This window comes from Lynx rufus, unplaced genomic scaffold (genome assembly GCF_022079265.1).
Source record: "Lynx rufus isolate CCGP_SWC_20201006 ecotype Redwood Valley unplaced genomic scaffold, mLynRuf1.p SCAF_18, whole genome shotgun sequence".
Taxonomy (NCBI): Eukaryota; Metazoa; Chordata; class Mammalia; order Carnivora; family Felidae; genus Lynx; species Lynx rufus.
Window position 1 is genome coordinate 21,353,921 of NW_025814832.1, and position 21,810 is coordinate 21,375,730.

The 21,810-nt window shown below is 41.9% G+C and overlaps 1 protein-coding gene across 1 annotated transcript in view; it reads left to right on the forward strand.

The window, feature by feature from the left end:
* CA10 (carbonic anhydrase 10) overlaps positions 1-21,810 on the forward strand; it is a 453,082-nt gene that overhangs the window by 335,729 nt on the left and 95,543 nt on the right. The window contains exon 4 of the mRNA XM_047080971.1: positions 15,390-15,575. Within this exon, the coding sequence (XP_046936927.1) occupies positions 15,390-15,575 (186 nt within the window). The remainder of the gene's footprint in view (positions 1-15,389; positions 15,576-21,810) is intronic.

The window sequence follows — 21,810 nt, forward strand, 5'->3', positions numbered from 1 at the left end:
TGGGCTGACAGCTCAGAGCCTGGAGCCTGCTTCAGATTCTGTCTGCCTCTCTCCCTGTCCCTCCCCCACTCATACTGTGTGTGTGTGTGTGTCTCTCTCTCTCTGTCTCTCAAAAATAAATAAAAGCATTTAAAAATGTTTTAATGAAATATATTCTTAATGTTAATTTCATTTTTTTAATGTAACTATTAGAAAATTTCAAATTGCAGATGTAAACTTGCTTTCTTTCTCTATGGACAGCTGCTCTAGACTGGCTCCTGGGTCCAACATCATACCCACCGTACCATAGCCCAGATTTAAGCATGAGATGCGATTGTCTGTAGAGCATCTTATTTCAAAATTTTAAATTTGTCTTCTTTAAAAATTATTTTGTTTACTTTTAAAATTCAAACAATGCAAAGGGCACAAGATGAAAAGTTAGTCTTATACCCCTGGCCCTCCTTTTTTTTGATTCCTCTTGGTTTCTTCCCCAGTGGCAACCACCACCCCCCTCAGTGTCCTGTACAGCCTTCCAGAGATATCCAAGAAATGGTGCCCCCCAGTGTTTCCCCAGTCTCCGCCACTCCCTGTTGTCTCCCACCTGGCCTGTCTCACTTATTTACATTACTGCTGACCCTTGTGGGCATTTGAGTGTGCCCTAGAGCGTGGCACAGCTCATGGTGGACAAGAGTCCCTAAGAGCAAAGACACTGAGGGAGATAAACGTTGAATAATTGACTTGCGCATGAGGATGTGAGGAATGAGCAAGGGGCTTATTATCTGATTATCTCCCAAACATTTGCTATTTCTAATGTCTTTGAAAAATTGGCATCAGTGATTCTAGTATGACGGGTGGGACCAGCGACACCCACAGGGGGGAATGCTAAGAAGGTGATCTTTGTGCTCTGCTTGCTAGCACCCATGTGCCATTGTGCCCCCACCCAGATTCCCCTCAAAAGGCATTTTCCTCTTTGGAGATGAAATGACTGGAGATGGGGAGTTATTTGCCTAAAGCCTTGTGTGTCAGGGATTGAATTAAACGACATTAAGCTAGAAATAACTTTCCTAAGGCAAGTTTTAGTGTGTTAATTAAGGTGGTCTAACCTTGAATTTTCACGGTTTAGGGAAAAACAGGGGCCTGAAGACGAATCCATTCATAGCTCACTACATGTTTAGGGAGAGCGTTAATGCTATCGTCTTTATAATTATCAAAGCAACCCTTAAAGCTTGGAAGATAGGGAAATGATAAAGAAAATTACCCTGTATTACTGTGCCCCTGTCCCCAGCATTGAATATCTGACAGCCTAGGTTAAAAAGAACATCAGGAGAAACTGGAAGAGGAGTCCCACCTCAGACCCACCAAGTCAGACTGGGGGACGGAGCTGGGGACAGGCACCTGGATGATTCTGGGCATCATCCTGTCCATTTTTTTTTTTTTTGCAACAAATAGAAATCAAGCATCATTCAGGTGCTGAGGATACAGCAGGAAATGGGAAAGGTAAATGCAAACTTGCCTAAGCTATCTTTTCCCAAAATGTATAAATATATTTAAATAAATAAGAGGGAGCTCAACCCAGCTTGACTTGAACCAGTGCAGATTACTAAGGTGGGCCCCCGGTGCACAGAAGGAACAGAGGCTTCCATGGAGGCAGTACTGCTAGAAATCAGCGGATACTATCTGGATTCTGGTTCTTTCCAATTGGCCTCTCCTTAGAGAGTCATAAAAATTGGATCCAGGCGCGCCTAGGTGGCTCAGTCAGTTAAGTGTCCAACTTCAGCTCAGGTCATGATATCAGGGTTCATGAGTTTGAGCCCCACATTGGGCTCTACACTGCCAGTGCAGAGCCTGCTTGGGATTCTCTGTCTCTCTCTCTGCCCCTCCCGCACTTGCTTGCTCTCTCTCTCCCTCTCCCTCAAAATAAATAAAATGTTAAAATTTTTTTAAAAATAAATAAAATTAGGGACGCCTGGGTGGCTCAGTCGGTCGAGCGTCTGACTTCGGCTCAGGTCATGATCTCACAGTTTGTGACTTCGAGCCCCACGTCAGGCTCTGTGCTGTCAGCTAGAGCCTGGAGCCTGCTTCGGATTCTGTGTCTCCTTCTCTCTCTGCCCCTCCCCCACTTGTGCTCTGTCTCTCTCTGTCTCTCAAAAATAAATAAATGTAACAAAAAAAATTTTTTTAATAAATAAATTAATTAATTAATTAAAATTAAAAAAAAAATTGGATCCAGATAACCAACCAACTATGAGAGGCTTGGAAGGAACTCTGCAGGCTCTCAAAGTCCTGGCAGCCTAAGATTTAAAGCAGAGTGCTGGTCCAGCTAGGAGGATTGGGAAACTATTCGTGAAACCAACATTAAGCCAGGGTCACACAGACAAGGCCTGCTTGTGGAGGATTAGGAGAAAGACAGTGAGGCAGGAGACTGTCTTTGAAATCAGTCTTTGTCCAAACTCTGACTCTTTAACCCACTAGCTGTGAGATGCTGGATGGGTCACATAACCCCTCTCTGTGACGGTTTTCTCATCCAGAAAATGGGAAGATCACACCTATCTTGCTGATTTCATGTAGGGACTTAAAATGTTCATAAAGCATAGAAAGACACGTGTAAGGCAGATTATTAAATTTAAATTTTTCTCCTAATGTTAAATTAGTAAGATAATTTTTTATTGCTTATTTATTTTTGAGAGACAGAGAGAGAATGCAAGCCGGGGAGCGGGGGGAAGAGTGAGAGAGGGAGATGCAGAATCTGAAACAGACTCCAGGCTCTGAGCTGTCAGCACAGAGCCTGACATGGGGCTCGAAGTCAGGAATGGTGAGATCATGACCTGAGCCAAAGCCGGATGCCCCACCGACTGAGCCACCCAGGTGCCCCCAAATTAGTAAAATGATATTAAATTAATGAAATCATTAGTTGGCAACACTGACTCAGACAAGTAGTACATAGGACTCACATCCAAAAACCCATATACCAAGACTATCCAGGACTATAATGGAAAAACTCACCCCAGACACCATTCTCTGGGGTCCCCCTCCCTGGGTAGAGACTGGACAGGGCTGAGGTATAAGTCAAGGGTTTCATTGCCAAAAACTATGAGTGGCAGAACATACCTAGCCTAATGTTGGCCCCTGCCATACATTCCCTTGAGGAAAATGGAGGATAAAGGGCATTATCCTTTAAAGGATAAAGGGCATAGCCCACACGACCAGACAACATTGTTCACACCTGCTCTCTGTTCCTCTCTCCATTACCACCAGTGCCCGTCACGTTCCAGAGATGCTTTACTGCAGTGATGCTGCCTAGCATCTCTATAGAATTTGCATACCTGTTATTTTTTTTTTTAATTTTTTTTTTCAACGTTTATTTATTTTTGGGACAGAGAGAGACAGAGCATGAACGGGGGAGGGGCAGAGAGAGAGGGAGACACAGAATCGGAAACAGGCTCCAGGCTCTGAGCCATCAGCCCAGAGCCTGACGCGGGGCTCGAACTCACAGACCGCGAGATCGTGACCTGGCTGAAGTCGGACGCTTAACCGACTGCGCCACCCAGGCGCCCCGCATACCTGTTATTTGAAGAGTCACTATTGTCATGGTACATAGTTTTAATTTTTTCTTAATAATAATAATAATAGGATTCATATAATAACAAGTAGAACATGGGATCATTTCGTGTGGTTTTTCAACATTGACTCCAAGAGCCTGGTCTCTTCATATAGGAAAAGCAGACTGAGTCAGATGGACAGGATAGAGAAAGATTGGAGGAAACTTAGCCTTGCTAAGGAAGAAACTTCCATCTGCCCTGCAGGGTTAAGAGTGGTGGGTGAGATCTTGGAAGTACTCCTTCAGCCTTCCTCCACTACTCCATGTATGGTAACTCAAAGCAGAACTCTCCAGTCGGCTTCCATTTTCTTCCTTACCCACATCTCAGCCACTTCCTTCCTAACAGCCCCAACCCACAAGCTCCAAATCCAAATACTTTTCCTCTGCTTTCTTTCAAAGCTGCGTTAAAAAATAAACAAATAAATAAAAGCCTTTTCCTAATGTTCCATATCCTTTACTTTCATCTCTCAACAATTAATCCCTCCAATGTCTAATTATTACTCTGAAGTCTACACAGCATACAATGTCTGGGAAAGCACTGAGAAGAGCCCTGAATCCAGATGAATAACATCATGTAAATGGGATGTCCAGATGTCAGGCTGAATCTTCTCTAATTTTCTATGGGTTGTGGTGTTCGCATATACACACCCAGCATTTCCAGCCCTGAATCTCTGAGTCCATATGCTTGGGTACACTCAGCATAAAATAATTTAAAATAAAAACAAAAGAATAAGAGGGAAAGGAGATGTGCTTCCCAGAGCAAAGAACATTGTCAGTTGGTTGATTTCTAGTCTTGAATCTGCCAGTTTCTTGCTGTGCAGTCCTGGATAAGCTTCTCAACTTCTCTGTGTCCGAGTTTTATGGTTTTTTGAGGAAGAGGTTAGGCTTGTCTCTGAAGTCCTTTTAGCTTTGGAATCCACAGTACCCAGATTTTGCAAATCCATGTATGTGCTACGGCTGCAGTGAAGCCGTGATTTGACTCCAGTTTTTTCTGCCGTGTTGCATTTTCTTGAAGTGAGTGATGCCTCCGGAGTGCCCGTGGGAGCGAGCAGCCCACTGGCTTCTTGAATCCTGCCTTTACAAATAAGCCCTTTGGCATCTCGAGCTACTCTACAGGAAATCAGACTAAGTGGTGTTCTTAAATCTCTTAGGCTCACTAATTACATTCAAAGAAGACCTATTACACACCTTAGCAGAGTGGTCAGAGACATAAAATAGAAAACCTCAGTTGCAATGAAAGGACACCTAATTTATACAGCATGCCATCAGACCTTCTTCACTAACATTTCTAGGCACTGAGCCAACATTATGGGCTTGGCCACCCACTTGCTAAGCCAACAATAAGATAGGTAGGTGTAACCCATCTCTCAACCCCCGGCAAATAGGGGCTGGGATTTGCCCTGCCGTTCTGGGTCTAGAAACAACCAAGGGTAGGGGTGCTTTGGTATCTCCATAGGTTAAGCGTCCCACACTTGGTTTCAGCTCAGGTCATGATTTCATGGTTTGTGGGTTCAAGCCCCACATCAAGCTCTGTGCTGATGGTGCAAAGCCTTCTTGGATTCTCTCTCTCCCTCTGTCTCTGCCATCTCTCTCTCTCTTTCTCTCAAAATAAATAAATAAACTTAAAAAAGAAAAGAAGAAGAAGAAATCACCAAGGGTATTCAGGCTAGGACTAGCCAAATTGAACCCATTCTGGCATATCCATGGGGATACCATATTTGGGCTTTAACAGTTTATCCTTGATCCCAGAAGCTACTTATAAGCTATGTGATTTCCCCAAAGCTCTTTCTTATCAACTTCCGGATTTCTCTTTCAAGAGCTGTAGAACTTGGAACCAAACAGGCCTGGGCTGGCGGCCCCTGGGTGGCTCAGTCAATGGAGCACCCAACTTCAGCTCAGGTCATGATCTCACAGTTCCTGGGTTCGAGCCCCATGTCGGTCTCTGTGCTGACAGCTTAGAGCCTGGAGCCTGCTTCAGATTCTCTCTCTCTTTCTCTCTCTCTCTCTCTCTCTCTCTCTCCTTCTCTCCCTCTCTCCCTCTCTCCCTCCCTCCCTCCCCTTCCCCCACTCCTGCTCTGTCTCTCTCTGTCTCTCAAAAATAAATAAACGTTTAAAAAAATTAAAAAAAAAACAGGCGTGGGCTGGAATTCTGTCTCTGCCAATTTCTAACTCTGGAGCTATAGTTAGGAGTCACTGAACCCCTTTGAACCTCTTTGAACCTCCATCTCCTTCTCTGTAGAATATGGATAATAATACCTTCCTCACATGGGCAGCGTAAGAATTAAACAAGATAATGTATGTGAAGGAATAAGTATAAGGCCTAAAATATATATAGTCACAGCTTTTATTGTGGATATTACGGCAATATCCATTAGCCTATTGTGTTCATTCATATTATAGTAGACAATCTGCTGAGTAAGACTGTATTTTAAAGGCAAGAATGCCAACACTCCTGCATTATGAGTGAAGAGAGCTCATACGCCAACTCTAAAATAAATAAAATTGCCATTATGAAATTTCTGAAATTTCTCTCTGAGACAGTTGGACGACCATGAACTTTGGATCATCAAGGCTTCTTTTGAGCTGTAGTTCCCTTACTTGCTTCCCCTGGGTGGAGTTCTTAGCCTAACTGTACCGAGTTTCCTGATCTAAAAAGCGGCACAGCTGTGTTGGTGGGAATGTAAACCAGTGTAGCCACTGTGGAAGACAGTATGGATGTTCCTCAAAAAATGAAAAATGGAATTACCCTATGATCCAGCAATCTTACTGCTGGCTATTTACCCAAAGAATATGAAAACACTTATTAGATATATGCACCCCTATGTTTATAGCAGCATTATTCACGACGGCCAAACTATGGAAGCAGTAAAGTGTCCATCGATAGATGAATGGATAAAGAAGGTGTGTGTGTGTGTGTGTGTGTGTGTGTGTGTGTGTGTTTGATGGAATATTATTCAGCCACAAAAAATAGTGAAATCTTGCCATTTTCAACACCAGGGACAGAGCTAGAAAGGATAATGCTAAGCGAAATAAGCTAGTCAGAGAAAAACAGATACCATAGAATCTCACTCATACATGGAATTTAAGAAACAAAACAAATCAGTAAAGAAGAAAACAGAGAGAGAGAGAGAGAGAGAAACCAAAAAGCAGACTCTTCACTATAGAGAACAAACTGATGGTTACCATAGGGGAGGTGGGTGAGGGGATGGGTGAAACAGGTGAAGCGGGTTACGGAGTGTGCTTGTGGTGATGAGCACCAGGTGTTGTATGGAATTGGTGAATCACTATACTGTGCACCTGAAACTGAGATAACACTGTATGTTAACTACACTGGAATTAAAACTTTTTAAAACATTGGCACAGCATCCGACCCAGTCCTCAGAATTCGCGGGGCATTCCTCCTGCCTTTCTTAATGAACTGCGTTGAGAATGCTGTAGCTTTTATGTAAGTAAATGGTCATCTCTTCCTTTTACACAATTGGGATTCTGTTTCCTCTCAGCGACACTATTTGTAGTGTTAACATTTCCATTTAAGCTGTAGGGAATTATTTTTGAGTATATTAGAGGAGATTCAGGTCAGGCCGCCTCGAGAGAGAATATAAAGGAAATCTCAAACGAGCTTTGTATCACACCAAGCAAGTAACTGCTTCTTGAACCTTTTGGAATTTCTGAAGGTAAGGTTTACTTATGCTTAGCTGTCCTCAACTAACATCAACCCTATAGGTGTGATCTCCATTAAACCAAAAAATCTTCTATATGTTTATTTTGTGAATTGGGTCTTTAAAAATATATATACTTCCTCTCTTTTTTTTCCAATCTGGAAATAGGAACTTAAACAAGCAGACAAGCAGAATTGTCTCTGAACTCCCTTCCAGACTGAAGGATAAATTTACCTTGTTGTGCACATAGCTTTTGACAGAGCTTTCCTTTACAATTCTTCTGTAATTCAGACATACATTATTTCAAAGTGGCTCTCCTTCCATGTGACTGAGGTTTGTTGAACAGTTTAGGACAGCTGAATTTTTAAATTATGTGATGTAAAAGATATATTTATTCCATATACCAATGTGTTGGTATAGTATCAGCATGACTGTTTGGTTAAGATAAATGTGATGGTTAATTTTACATGTTAATTTGGCTGGGCCACAGTGTCCAGATATTTGGTCAAACATTATTCTGGATGTTTCTGTGAGGGTGTTTTTGGATGAGACAAACTTTTAAATCAGTGGGCTTGGAATATATCAGATTGCACTCCATAATGTGGGTGGGTACACCCAATCAGATGAACACCAGATTAGAACAAAAACACTGGGCATCCCGGAGCCAGAAGGAATTCTGTGGCAGACGGCCTCTGGACTTAAGCTACAGCAGTGGCTCTTCTCTGGTTATCCAGCCTGAAGCCCACCCTACAGAATTTGGACTTCCCATTTACATCTTACTGATTCCTTTTCTCTGGAGAACTCTAACTAATACAATAAACAATCCCAAACACCCTCAGCTCTCAACCACTGTGGGGTTCCTACACTATCAACTCATATTTAAAGAAGACCTGTCATATTGCTAAGGTAGTCAGCTGTGCAATTTAATAATCTCCAGCAGCTAAAAGCACAGGCTTTAGAGCCAGAAGTATGTGGGGCCAAGCCCCGGCTCCCCAACCGATGGGCTGTTTGCCTTTTGGTGGAAAATCACCATAGGGGCCTGGAAGGAGTGGGAGGCCTCCACTCCACAGGTGGGGTGAGCCCAATATCTTCTCATCTAAGGGGAAGCAAATGGCATGGGTCTAAGTACCTTACTTGTTTGCTGCTGGGTTTGGTGAGGGATACACTGTGATAATTAATTAAGTTCAGGTTCAGAACTTAGCATGGTATCTGACACCAAACAGGGGTTCAAACCAAGATGGCGGCTATTGTGAGTAAGATCATCACTGTCAAAGAATCAAACTTCTCCTTACCCCCAAAACACACTGACTGAATTTATTTCCCTCTAATGCAGCAGTGCCATCAAAATAAAAGAGATGAGCCCATTAATAACAGGACCTGGCCAATCATGAGCTGCTACAAATCTCTGCATTTGCTCTGTGAAGACATCCAATTTTACAAAATGAATAACCTGAGAGTTTTTTTGTTTTGTTTTGTTTTGTTTTGTTTTGTTGTTTTGTTGGGGTTTTTTGGGGTTTTTTGTTTTTGTTTTTGTTTTTGTTTTTGTTTTTTTGGTTTGCAAAAGAACACATGGCTTTTAGAGGTTTTCAAATTATCAAGATAATACTGAGTGACATACACTCTTGACAGGCCTCTCTGTGGAACACCTGTCACCTGCTTCGTTCAACACATATAGCTCCACCCTGTCTCAAACCAGTGTAAATGCCTGCAGAGGAGGAAATCAAGGGACTTCCCTGACCTTCAGATTTCTCCAGGTCTCCTCCCGGGAAGAACTTCAGCAGCAAAGTGTTCACTCCAGGCCCCTATTTTCCTGAAAAAAAGAATCTCGCTGTCTCTGTACCTGCCTAAGTCCTGCATTTACAGACTGGAGGAGAAATCAAAATCCCAGCATAGCTAGCTTCCCTCTGAAATGGGCTGAGATGCTCGCATTTGCTCACATCAAGACTATTAGACTTGGAATCCGGAAGACCTAGCTTTGCCACCACCGCCAGTTGTGTGACCCCAGATAAGTCACCGAGCCTTCAGCAACCGCACTCACTTCCCTCACTTGCAAAATGATTATCGCTTCCACCTCTCGCCTCATTTTGCAGTGGATTAAAACAAAACGTACAGGAGAACCAGGAGGCAGCCAGAGGCAACCGGGATCTCCCCTGCTGCTTCAACTTTTCTATGCAGCTCTACTCTGCTTCCTGGTCTGCGTGAGACAACTTTTTCTAACATGCCCAACACCAAAGTAGTTCATTGGAAACACTGTAATTAGCATTCCAGTTAAAATAGCACCATTGCAATGTTAATTACTACAGTGCAGATGTACCATTAGATATCATACATAATGTTGTCAAGCCTTTATTTTTAAATTAAAGTGCAACAAACCATACCCTGGTTACACAGCTTTTTTTGATTAATACAAATTAATGTTATTTCAGTGTCTAGGGAAAAGGGTGGGGACGAGGGAGTGTTGCATCTATCTGGAACAACGCATAGGCAAATGGGAGAGTTTCCTATGGATTCCCCATGACTTCCCTCCTCCACTCTGGTCTCTACATGGTGGAGAGTGTGAGCTCTATGAGGGCAGGAACTGTACCTGGTTTCGCTTCCCATGCCAGCCTCAGCTCCTAGCACACAGAGGCGTTGATTATTTTCTGAATAACTGACAAGAGGAATGAGTGAATGAAGATAAAGCAGTGTAAGCAGAAGTAGTAGGGGAGAAGAGTGGAGGAACTGGAAGGTACCATGCCTTATTTACTCCTGATTACCCCCGTTTTGTGTTTGCTGTGTGGCCTTTAAAATGATCCTGGGGGCACCTGGGTGGCTCAGTCGGTTGAGTGTCCGACTTCAGCTCAGGTCATGATCTCACAGCTCGTGAGTTCAAGCCCCGTGTCGGGCTCTGTGCTGACAGCTCAGAGCCTGGAGCCTGCTTCCGATTCTGTGTCTCCCTCTCTCTCTGCCCCTAAACCACTTGCATTCTGTCTCTGTCTCTCTCAAAAATAAATAAACATTAAAAAAACAATTTTTTAATGATCCTGGATGCTTCCTCGCCCCCTGGAGCGTTAAAATCCAAAATGAGGAGCAAGTGAAGCATCACAGAGCAGAAGTCAGTGGAAGTCCTTCAATGTGATGTTTTGCAAGCAAAGCTGTATTCCACCAGGCCCTGGGAAGTGGGGAAGATCAGCAGGGGTCCCTCCACATCCAAGAGGTGCCCATGCATCAGTCAAAAGGGAGGGAAGGAAGAGAATGAAAATGTTGGGCTGTTACAGGTATTATTTATTTCATTCTCAGAGCTCAGGAGGGAATTCTTCCCCAATTACTTTTTACTGTGGTCAAATACACGTATAAAATTACCATAGTAACCATTCTTCTGTATACATTTCAGTGGCATTCAGTACATTCACTTTGTCATGCAACCGTGACCACCACCCAATCTCCAGAACTCTTTGCATCTTGCAAAACTGTCTCTGCCCATGAAGCACTAACTCCCTGTTCCTCTCCCCCCAGCCCCTGGCAGCCACCATTCTCCTTTCTGTCTCTACGACTCTGACTACTCTAGATTCCTCATAGAAGTGGAATCGATTTACATTTAAAGTAATTACTGATAAGGAAGGATTTACTTCTGTCGTTTTGATGTTTGTTTTCTGTATGCATTATAGTTTTCTATCTCCCGTTTTTATAGGGGAGATTTTCTTATCTCTACATTACATTTCGGGAAACTGAGGCTTCAGGAAATTAACTGAGCCTCCCAAGGTCACCAAGAGGCAGTCTGGGAATCTTTTGACTTGATTCTTGAATCAAGAGTCCTTGATTCTTCCACCTGCTATGTGCCAATATGTTTTCTAAGTCCTGGGAAAATGCAGACAGGCATGCAGCATGGTCCCTGCCTTATTTCAATGTGCAACAGTTTACTTAGGAACATGAGACAGACACAGATGGAAAGATTTCTAGAAGTGCAGGAAGGCCCTAGATACTTGCCTGCTGGGACAGAGCATATAGCCTCTAAGAATTCAGAGCAGTTCCTCTTACTCTGCCTCACATACGTAGGTGCCCAGGGGTGTTACCAGTTGAATCTCATGGTTCTGTTCTCCGTATCATTTGAAGAGAATTCCAGGGATCCAGCTCTCCTCTGTGGGATCTACTCTCCATAGTAGATGGATTTGGCAATGGATAGTAAGCACTGTAATCGTGTGTACACCATTTGACCCAGAATTTGCCAAGTGAAATATCCCTAGATTAGTAAAAATATTTATCCATAAGGAGATTCATTGCAAATCTATTTTTGCAATAGTGAAAAAGTGAAAAGGCTATAAGATTCAACAATAAGTTATGTATTTTTTGCAGTGGAGTATTATGCAACCAATTCAAAGTGATAATACAGAACAACAGGTTCATAACCTGGAAATATTCATGTTTGTGAAAATTATATATACTTATATAATATATATAATAACATGTGATATGTATATATTGTTAAGTAATAAATAATATGTTTGTATTTATAATATGTATATAATTATTTGTGCATACAAAATATATGCAATAATTATATATAATATTTATTTACATATTAAATATGACATTTGTCTATTATGGTATAGCATATCATATATTAATATGCAATTACTATAATTAATATAATATAGTAGTATCAATACTGTAATCAATATAATTAATATAATATACACTAAATATTATAGTATATTATTTATATATTAATACAATTATAATTGATATATGAATGTAATAAATATATATTAAATATATATTATACTATAGTGTTAATATATTGATGTTATACTTACACATTATAATAATAATATGTATTTATCTACACAAACTCATATATACATGTGTATGAAAAATCACTTATCTGAATATACAGACACAGCCATAAACCGATCCTGTTAAAATATGGGTATATATAGTTATAAATATGAAGGGTATATATACCAAAATATGAGTGGAAATATATAAGTATGAAGAATATAATACCAAAATATGAGGTAATTGTGGAATTGTAGCTGAATTTATTTCCTTGAGCCATTCTATATCTTTCTAACTATACATATCTGTATATTATCTTAATTTTAGAAAAAGTAAATTTTACTTAACGATGAATGCAGAGTCAAACACAAACCTATCTAACCATTTTACTGCAAAAAAAAATCACGAACTGGGACATGAAAAAAAGACAAGTTCTTATGATCTCATATCGACTACATATACATTTATCTTTGACGGGTTATTTGGTTACAAAGAATGGAGAACTTGAGAAAGAATAAATTTATTGATGAGATGTAAAATATCTGAGAAAATGCAGCTCAGGCCTCATGAAGGAACCGCAAACAAGGAGGGGAAAGGGTTTCTGAAGGTCAAGTAGTTGTTCTGTCTCGGTGCATGGTTTCCTCTGTCGCTGTTGGTACATCTGCTTCTCTCTCTTTTCTCTCTGTCTGACCTTCAGCTACCTAGCAGGCTGAGTCTCTGGCCCCCATGTGACTTTCCAGTTCAGGTACTCAATACTGCCAGGCACTCAACAGAGTTTCTGTTGATAGTTCCAGATTCAGGACAGGGAAGATCATTGCTTTAGTGTGTATTAGTTAGCTTTTGATACATAACAAACTACCTCCAAAACTTAGGCACTTAGAAAACACCTGTTATTTAGTTTCCAAGTCTGTGGGTCTGTGGGAAGTTCCTCTGGTCTGGGCCAGGCTAAGCTGACCTTGGCTGGAGCAGTCAGCTGACAGGTCAGCCATGGAATGGCCAGTCTAAGATGGCTTCTCCTGGGATGACTCTCTTCAGTGTCATGTCACCCTCCAGCAGGCTAGCCCAGGCTTGTTTATGTGGTGGTCTCCACGTTCCAAGAAGGAGTGAGAAAATATTCAAGAACCCCAAAGACCTCTTCTTGGAGCACACATTATATCCACTGTTGGCCAAAGCAAGTGACAAGGCCAGCCCAGAGTTAAGAGGTGGAGAAGTAGACCCCTATCTTGATGGGAGCAGCTACAGAGTCATACTGTAAAGAGTGTAGTTACAGGGAGGGGGAAATTCTGCTCATTTTTGCAATCTGCCTTTTCATCTTCCAGCTTCCAATGCTGACATGAGCTCCATCTTGTACCTGCAGCCTATTTACATCTTTCCACATAGCCCCAGGGGTTGGTGTAGCAGGGAGAGAGAGGGACTGGAGACACGTGCATATATTTTTCACTGTTTCACCCTGGAAGTGATGTTCGTCATGTCTCCTCACATCCCATGGCCAACACCAGTCACATGAGCTCCACCATACAGCAAAATAGCAGAATAATGAGTCAATGGAGTATTTAGTTGACATTACTGCACCGTGAGCAATCTACAAACCCATCTGATTATTCACAAGGCTAATGTCAGACAGGTTGAGGGGCAGGTAAGGATGGTTCTGTAGAGAAAATATATGAAAATTGTGACTAGTGAAGGTATCAGACATTACATGAAGCCCTTAAGGAATCCCTAGGGCAGAAACCTAGGCCCAAAGGAGTCAGAGTAAGCAGGAAGAAAATCCAATTATCTCAGCCTCTGAGGGCCCAGAAGCGCTCCATTCAGACCCATTCAAAGTCTCCTTTAAGCTTCATTCTGCTCCAAGAGCTATGTCGACGCAGGGCACTAAGGCAGTAGAGTCACAGGTGGGAATCAAGGTTATCGGATCAAGTATTGAGAGGTGCTAAGTTAAGAAAATGAAGCTGAATATCAAATTCAAAGAGGGAAAAGGGAAAAAGAACACAAAGCAGTAAGGTGAGCAGCTGGAGAGGCTGAAGCAAGACAGAATCAGAAGTGAAGAAGGGAAATAGGGAGCTTATATTAACTTCTTTAGCTTAGCACTGGATTCCCAAGCTCTGAGAAGGCATCAGCACTCACATTCTGTGCAGCGTCTGGTGGCAGGGGCAGGAGAGGGACCTAACAGACACACTGGGCAGCACACTTGAGACTTGAGACCATAGCCTTCAGCGTCCCACTAGGGTTGCTCCTTTTTACCCATTTTGATATCCTTGTCTCTCATTTGGCCTTTGTGGCATCTCTAGCTTTCTCCAGTGTCTCACACCTGAGATCTTAACTTTCACAGTATCTCTACATTCCAAATATTTATGGTAAGAGTGGCAAGTTATTTTTTGAAGTTTTAGTTTTAATTCCAGCATAGTGAACATACAGCGTAATACTAGTTTCAGGTGTACAATATAGTGATTCAACAATTCCATATATCACTTGGTGCTCATCATGACAAACACACTCCTTAATCCCCATCACCCATTTCACCCATCCCCCACCCCCTCTCGTAATCATCTGTTTGTTCTCTATAGTTAAGAGTCTGTTTCTCGGTATCTCTCTCTCTCTCTCCCTCCTTCCTTTGCTCATTTGTTTTGTTTCTTAAATTCCACATTTGAGTGAAGTCATACGGTATTTGTCTTTCTCTGACTTATATTGCTTTGCATCATGGTCTCTGGCTCCATCCACGTTGTTGCAGATGGCAAGATTTCTTTTTTTTTATGGCTGAGCTATATTCTGTCGTCCATTTGTACCACATCTTCTTTGGTACATTCATTTATCAATGGATACTTGGGCTGCTTCCATAGTTTGACTATTGTAAATAATGCTGCTGTAAACATAGGGGTGCATGTATCCCTTTGAATTAGTGTTTTGGTATTCTTTGGGTAAATACCCAGTAGTGTGATTGCTGGATCGTAGGGTAGCTGTATTTTTAACTTTTTGAGGAACTTCCAAACTGTTTTTCATAGTGGCTGCACCAGTGTGCATTCCCTCCAGCAGTGCAAGAGGGTTCCTTTTTTCTCCACATCCTCGCCAACCCCTGTCGTTAACAGCAACAAGTTATATTTTTTATGAGGTTCAGTGTCCTAAATATTAGTCACAGTTGCTGAGGTCTCCATTGAGTTCATACCTCAAATTTATAAATTATCATGTGATCATAGATGTGGTTTATACCTCACGGTAAGTAACACGTAAAGTAGGTAGGGCAGGAATGCTCCCCAGGAGACTGATGCTCCATTCTCCACATGTGGACTTAACCTAATGTGTTCCCATCCAGGGGAGGCAAAAGGCATGGTCTAAGGACCATGCTGGGTTTGGTGAGAAATGGGAAGAGAGCCTTGCTTGACCTGTTGCACATTGCCTTGCAGGTGAGCGGGACCATGTACAACACTGGAAGACACGTGTCCCTGCGCCTGGACAAGGAGCACTTGGTTAACATATCAGGAGGGCCCATGACATACAGCCACCGGCTGGAGGAGATCCGACTACACTTTGGGAGTGAGGACAGCCAAGGGTCGGAGCACCTCCTCAACGGACAAGCCTTCTCTGGGGAGGTATGTGGGGCTGTTGAAGTACTATAGCTGAGTGCCAATTAATAAGGTTTGGTGCCTATTTATATCCAAGGTGGGATAACAGATGGAAAGCTTTCATTTAAATCTGTGAAATGAGAAGGTCAGTGCCTCCTTTCTCCATCTGTCTTTTGCGAAGCCTATAAACGTGCTTCCAGTGTTTTCCAGGAAAGTCCACAATGAAACTGGGCATTTCATTCTGAGACATTGGTGCCCCTCTCATGCCTCATGCCCTACAGTATATCTGGAGCATCATTTTAACCCCAGACCCTCACCTTTCATGCACACCTTCCCTCACACCTATCTGGACCATCATCTATGCTCCCATATGAGAGCATGGCTTCCATAATTCTCCCTTCTGGCAGACTGGGTCTTATTTGCACAAAACTATAATGTACCGTGAAACAAATGTCAGACAACTAAATAGTCTGCCTGACTTTCTACAGATTGGAAATGTCATTGTATGCCACCATTAATGGTGAGTATCACTGTGTTCCGCCATCAACCCAGAGAGAGTTCAGGCCACAGCAGTGAGCCAAACCAGGTTCAATTATAGGATGAAAGTTATACTTTAAACAGATGTCATCTGACATCTTGACAAGTGGGGTGTAGTTAATTTGTCCCATTTAATTTCTCTTACGCTTGAGGGTGGTTATCAGCTAGGGGTCAGGGGTGCTTATATGCTAAATATCCTGTAACTATGTTCTGTTTCAAAGTCCTCAGTAACCGATGTCAAGAAAGCTTTGAAATAGCAGAAGTAGGTATCTCATTATCGACTTGGTCTTTTTAATTTTGTTTTCAGTCAACATCATTTCTAGAACTCTCTTTGTTTTTAATATAGCAAGATCATACACTGAGAAAGGGAACCCAACTTTAATGAGTCCGGTGGCCATATTTTAATGACTGTTCAAAGTGGGTCAACTGAGAATCTGCCTAGACACTCTGCTTGATATCAGGGATACAAAGATTTAAAAATTAAAAAAAAAAAAAGACAAAGCTCCTACCACAGAGGAGCTCAAAGGTTTGATTCATTCATGCAAATCATTATTCAAATCATTGAAACTATTAAAGTATAGTGCCCTTCTGTTCTGGAGGTGTACAGGGACCCTGGCCAACTCACAACTCACCTGAAGGGGTCAGGAGAAGTCCCAGAGGAGGTTCCCTCTGAACTGGACTGAGAAGAGAGGCAGTGTAGGATCATTTATAAGAACATCAGCTTTGGAGTCAAAGAACCTGGGTTTGTACCTCCTGCTTTAATGCACACTTACTGGGTGATCTTGAGATGGTTTCTTGATCTGTCTGAGGCCGAGTTTAGATACCTCTCAAGGTTATTTTGGAAAATTAAGTAGGATTCCAGATGTAAGGAACACTTGGAGCACTCAAGAGTGGATAACAACAAAGATAAAGCGGGAAATGCGGGACTACTAAGGGCACCAAGTGTGTCAGGGCCTTGCTTATTGGGGAGGCGGCTGGTAGAGATCACTTGTGATCGATTAGTAATGGCTGCAGGAGGACAGGGTTGAGCAGGCATGAGCCTCCTTCCTGGATCTGTAGGGAAAACATGCTAGGATCGATTAGGGATGTCTGCCAAAGGCACCTTAATGGAAAAACTCCCTGGAGTTTTAGACTCTGAGCTAGAGTTTAGCAGGGAATGTGATGAAAGCAGGGCGAAAATCCACGAATTGAGAGTGACTAGAGACTGCCAGTCTGAATTACAGACTATTCTAAATTAGATAAATGCTTCCTTTTTAAATACATATTATTTTAATATTTATAACTATTTTATTGTTGGCTTCCTTGCTCATTTATTTGCTTTTATTTCTTTGCCTTTCTCCCTCACTGAACTGTTCTATTCTGATCCTTATCTAAAAATTAATGTATTAATGAATTTATGAAATGAATGAGTGAAAGTCTGTAGGTGGTTACTTGGCCAAAATCTCTACGTTTTAGCATTCCTTAGAATTGCTCTTTTTCTTCAATGTGTAATAAGGGTGCTTTATACTTTGTACGGACACTACAATTTTGGAATAAATGAGTGTTTCCAGAATCCTTAAGGGAAATATATCACAATTTGATCTCTCAGAGTATTCGTTTTCCTAGAAATCCCAGACCACAGGTATCAGACACTCCAAGGAATCTGCATTTTTAATGCCCCAGGAGAGTCTGATTATTAGGTTTGTGAAGCACTCTCTCAGTAGTACACTCAGTGAATAAAGCATCTAAACAGGGGCGCCTGGGTGGCTCAGTCGGTTAAGCATCCGACTTCAGCTCAGGTCACGAACTTGCGGTCCCGTGAGTTCGAGCCCCGCGTCGGGCTCTGGGCTGATGGCTCAGAGCCTGGAGCCTGCTTCCGGTTCTGTGTCTCCCTCTCTCTCTGCCCCTCCCCCGTTCATGCTCTGTCTCTCTCTGTCTCAAAAATAAATAAACGTTAAAAAAAATTTTTTTTAAAAAGCATCTAAACAGAGTTGCAAATCAGAATTAACTGGGGAACACTGTCAAAATATTTACATTTGAACCCTTCCCTAAGGCAATTGAATCAGAGTCTCTGGGAGTGGGGTCCAGGTATGCGCATTTGTAAAAAATTCCCCCAAGAGATTTTGGTTAGTGACCACTGTGCCAATTTTAGCTCAGGCTCTGCCTGAATTACCCTGGTTTTCTAAACAATGAGGACTTAATAAAACCATACTGCACAAAAATTAAAAAGGGTACCCAGGTGTCATTGCAAATGGCAGAGCTGGGGTGCTTTCTAGGCTGGTGGGATTTGGGGGAACAGCTTTCCAAGCAGGACAGCCATACACAGCCATTACCCCAAGGCAAGCCAGAGTATTGGCCTCAGCATAAGTACTGTTACACCTTGTCCTAGGCAGACCACATCATCTGTGTTACAATTCATTCCAAACCCCTCAGTATGAGTGGTCTCTAAACCGGTGTGGATTTAGGTGCAAGAAATCAGAACGTTGGAAGCATCAAAACGATGTCATGTGGCTAGGTATTGGCTTTCGAGATATTTAAAACAGTTTAGTGAACAAGAAAAGTCTGGCATCTTCTCTGTGATGTAAAGGAAAAAACTTAGGGTCCATGGATGAAAGTCCTGGAAAGATGGAGTTCAGCTAAATAAATATGTGTTCTAACAATGAGAGCTATCCATCGATGGAATGAGTTTGCCTCTGAAAATAGTGAATTCCCATCACTGGAATTATTAAGCATGGAGTGGAATTTGAGGACTTCATTAAAGTGACTCATATCCCAATGAACAAGTAGACTACTAGCTGTCATGCATCGTCTAGTGCTGAAATTCCACACAATCTATGATTTCCTTATAGAAAAGGTCCTCCAGTCGGATTCCACTGAGTGTTAGCCGCAGTTAAAGTAATTATGTCCCATCCTGTAGGTTCATGTCTTACTTTTATTTTGTGCTATGTTCAAAGCTACCTTTGGTCTCTGTTTCTGGCTATCCTCTGAGAGGACCCAAGTAGACACTTCTCGCAACAGAGCATGTGTTTATTTTGTTGACAATGAATAATCACATTGCCATCTGTCCCATCTATCATTGCTGATCGTGATAAGTCAATTAATGCCAGGCATTTTCCTTGGCACAGCACAACAGTCGTTATCTGAAGAGCTGTAGATTAATTGCAGTCTTGTCTAGTGAGGTTATTGTAATTGATGGTAATCATTTGCTTTGTTTTATAAAGCTGCGTGGATGTACGACACAGTCAGCAACTGCATTTTTATAAAAATTATTCATGTCCTACATGGAGAACTCCTGGATGCCTTGTTGGGGGTTGGTGATAAATGAGCATATTCAGGGATTCAAATGTCTCAATTTTTTTAAGAAGGGAAAATTAACCGTTTTTAATAAGTAAGACCCTTAGCTTGCTAATCATGTCTAAGTGGTTAGATTAATGTCCACTATAGAGTAGGGTATTTATGAAAAGAAACAAATACATTAACCAGGCAAAAGATAATATTTGAAAAGAACCCTGTCTATGGATCAAGTTCTAGTAGTGAGGCTAGACAAAAAGAATCTTTCTTATCGAGTGCAGATTGGAAATATTCATTTTAAAAATCTTCCTTAAGCTCTTCTTTCCAGAGAAGTAAGGGAGCATAGGGAGATTCCTACCAGCCACTTTACAGGATACCTGTACCAGATCCTCCCATTTATTTCATCTACTCTTCACCTGCCTCTACTGCCTCTGCTGTGTGCTGAGCTCCACAGCCCAGCTCCTGCCCAGAGAAGCAGACAGTCTATTGAGGGATACATGGAGTTAAAATACAGGGTAACATGGGTTATATTTGAGGATTGTCCTGGCAGAGGATTATGAAATAGCCCTCTCAGGATTGTGTTAAGGAGAGGATGGATGGACACCTGTGTGGCCTGACATAGTTGCTGCTCCCGTGAAGGTGAGGCAGAAAAACATGGCAGCCGTTCCAGGCTCAGCCTCTTGAGTTACTGATTCGGCCTAAACACATCTGAGCAAGGGAAGCAGTCCACAGCTATTGCTATGGTAATGTATATAAGATTGTTTAATTAAAAGGGGGAATAAAAGTCATATGTTTGTTTGTTTGTTTGTTTGTTTCCCTATTCTGAACCAGAGTAGGGAAAGCAGTTATCTCCGTGCAAACAACTGAGAAATGCAGGCCCTGTCCCCTTAAAGGAATGGATTATTTACCTTCTTTAGAGACTGGCTTCACTAAAGACATACAAATTTGTAGTAATAAGCAACACCAAATTGTCCTGAAGTGTGCTAGAGTATGAAAAGTGCTGAGGATCACATAACTGAGAACCAGGGCCCCGTTAGGTATTGAACATGGCTCGGGGGGGAAGTACTCAGGCAATCTAATTAGCACTTTGCTGGGAGGCTGGGACCTCCTAGTAGAGATGTTCATTGGTACAAGTGGAGTTTTGAAGGGGAATGAAAACTAGGATGTTTAAGAATAACAGGTATATGGTAATACATATGGAAGAGCTACTTGAGTGCCATGGTAAAGGTGTTTCCTCTGTCCTGAAGGCCAGCTTTATCTCACTCTGCCTCATTCCAGCACAGCCCTACCCCCCGCCAACCCCCATAGCATTCCAAGCCTCCTTCCCTCGACTGAGCCAGGAACGTGTTATTTCCTTTCTTGACTTCCAGAGAATCCTCTATATTTATTTACTTCAACAGTCCATAAACTGTAGCCCATGAACCAAATTCAGTGGTGTAGCTAAGAATGGTTTACATTTTTAAAGGATTGTTTTGTTTGTTTGTATGTTTGTTTATTTATTTTGAGAGAGAGGGAGGGAGGGATGGAAGAGAAGCAGAGAGATAGAGAATCCCAAGCAGGCTCAGTGCTATCAGCACACAGCCCAACGCAGGGGTTGAACTCATGAACCATGAGATCATGATCTGAGCCGAAGTTGAACACTTAACCAACTGAGCCACCCAGGCGCCCCTGGACTGTTTTTTTGAAACAGAAGAAGAATATGCAACAGAGATCATGTGTGGCCTGCAAAAGCCGAAATATTTACAAAATATCTGGTCTTTTACAGAAAAATGTTGCTGACCCAATCTATTAAGTTGCCCATCACTGTAGATTTTATAACTGTTCACTCTCACTTGTCTTGGAACTGTAGTTCTTTGTTGATAGAGATTGTACCTGATCATCACTGTATTCCTAGCACCTTGGACATTGTCTAACACATGAGGGCAGATTCAGTAAGTGTTTACTGAATGAAAGATAAATGATCTTGGTAAACTCCTCAAGGGCAGGGACTTTTTTTGCTATTCATCTTGTATACTATACACCTAGCACAGTACCCAACATACAGTGGGTGCTTAATTGATGTTTGTGGAATGAGTCATTCAATCATTGAATCCATAACTCAGTCGACTATTGGCTCCTAGGAATTCAAAACTCATAGGCTTTTCCCCTGGAATTTTGGATGTGTTGTCTTGTTGACTATACCACAAATATAAAGCCTCATTTAAATTGAAGATGGAGTGTTTCAATAAAGGTTGTCCAAAACATCAAATTCTATTAGAAACTGGAAAAGAGGAAGAGTATTTTAGTTCACAGTAGCCATTAAGATGTATTCTGGGCTTTCTTTGAGAAAGGATTATGCTTTGAGAAATTCAAAACAAGGTACTAACCTAACCCTATCCTCAATGTGGCAAAGAACACAAAAGGATTGAACTATTGTTACCCTGGAGGAACAAGGCACAGACTTGAATCAATTACT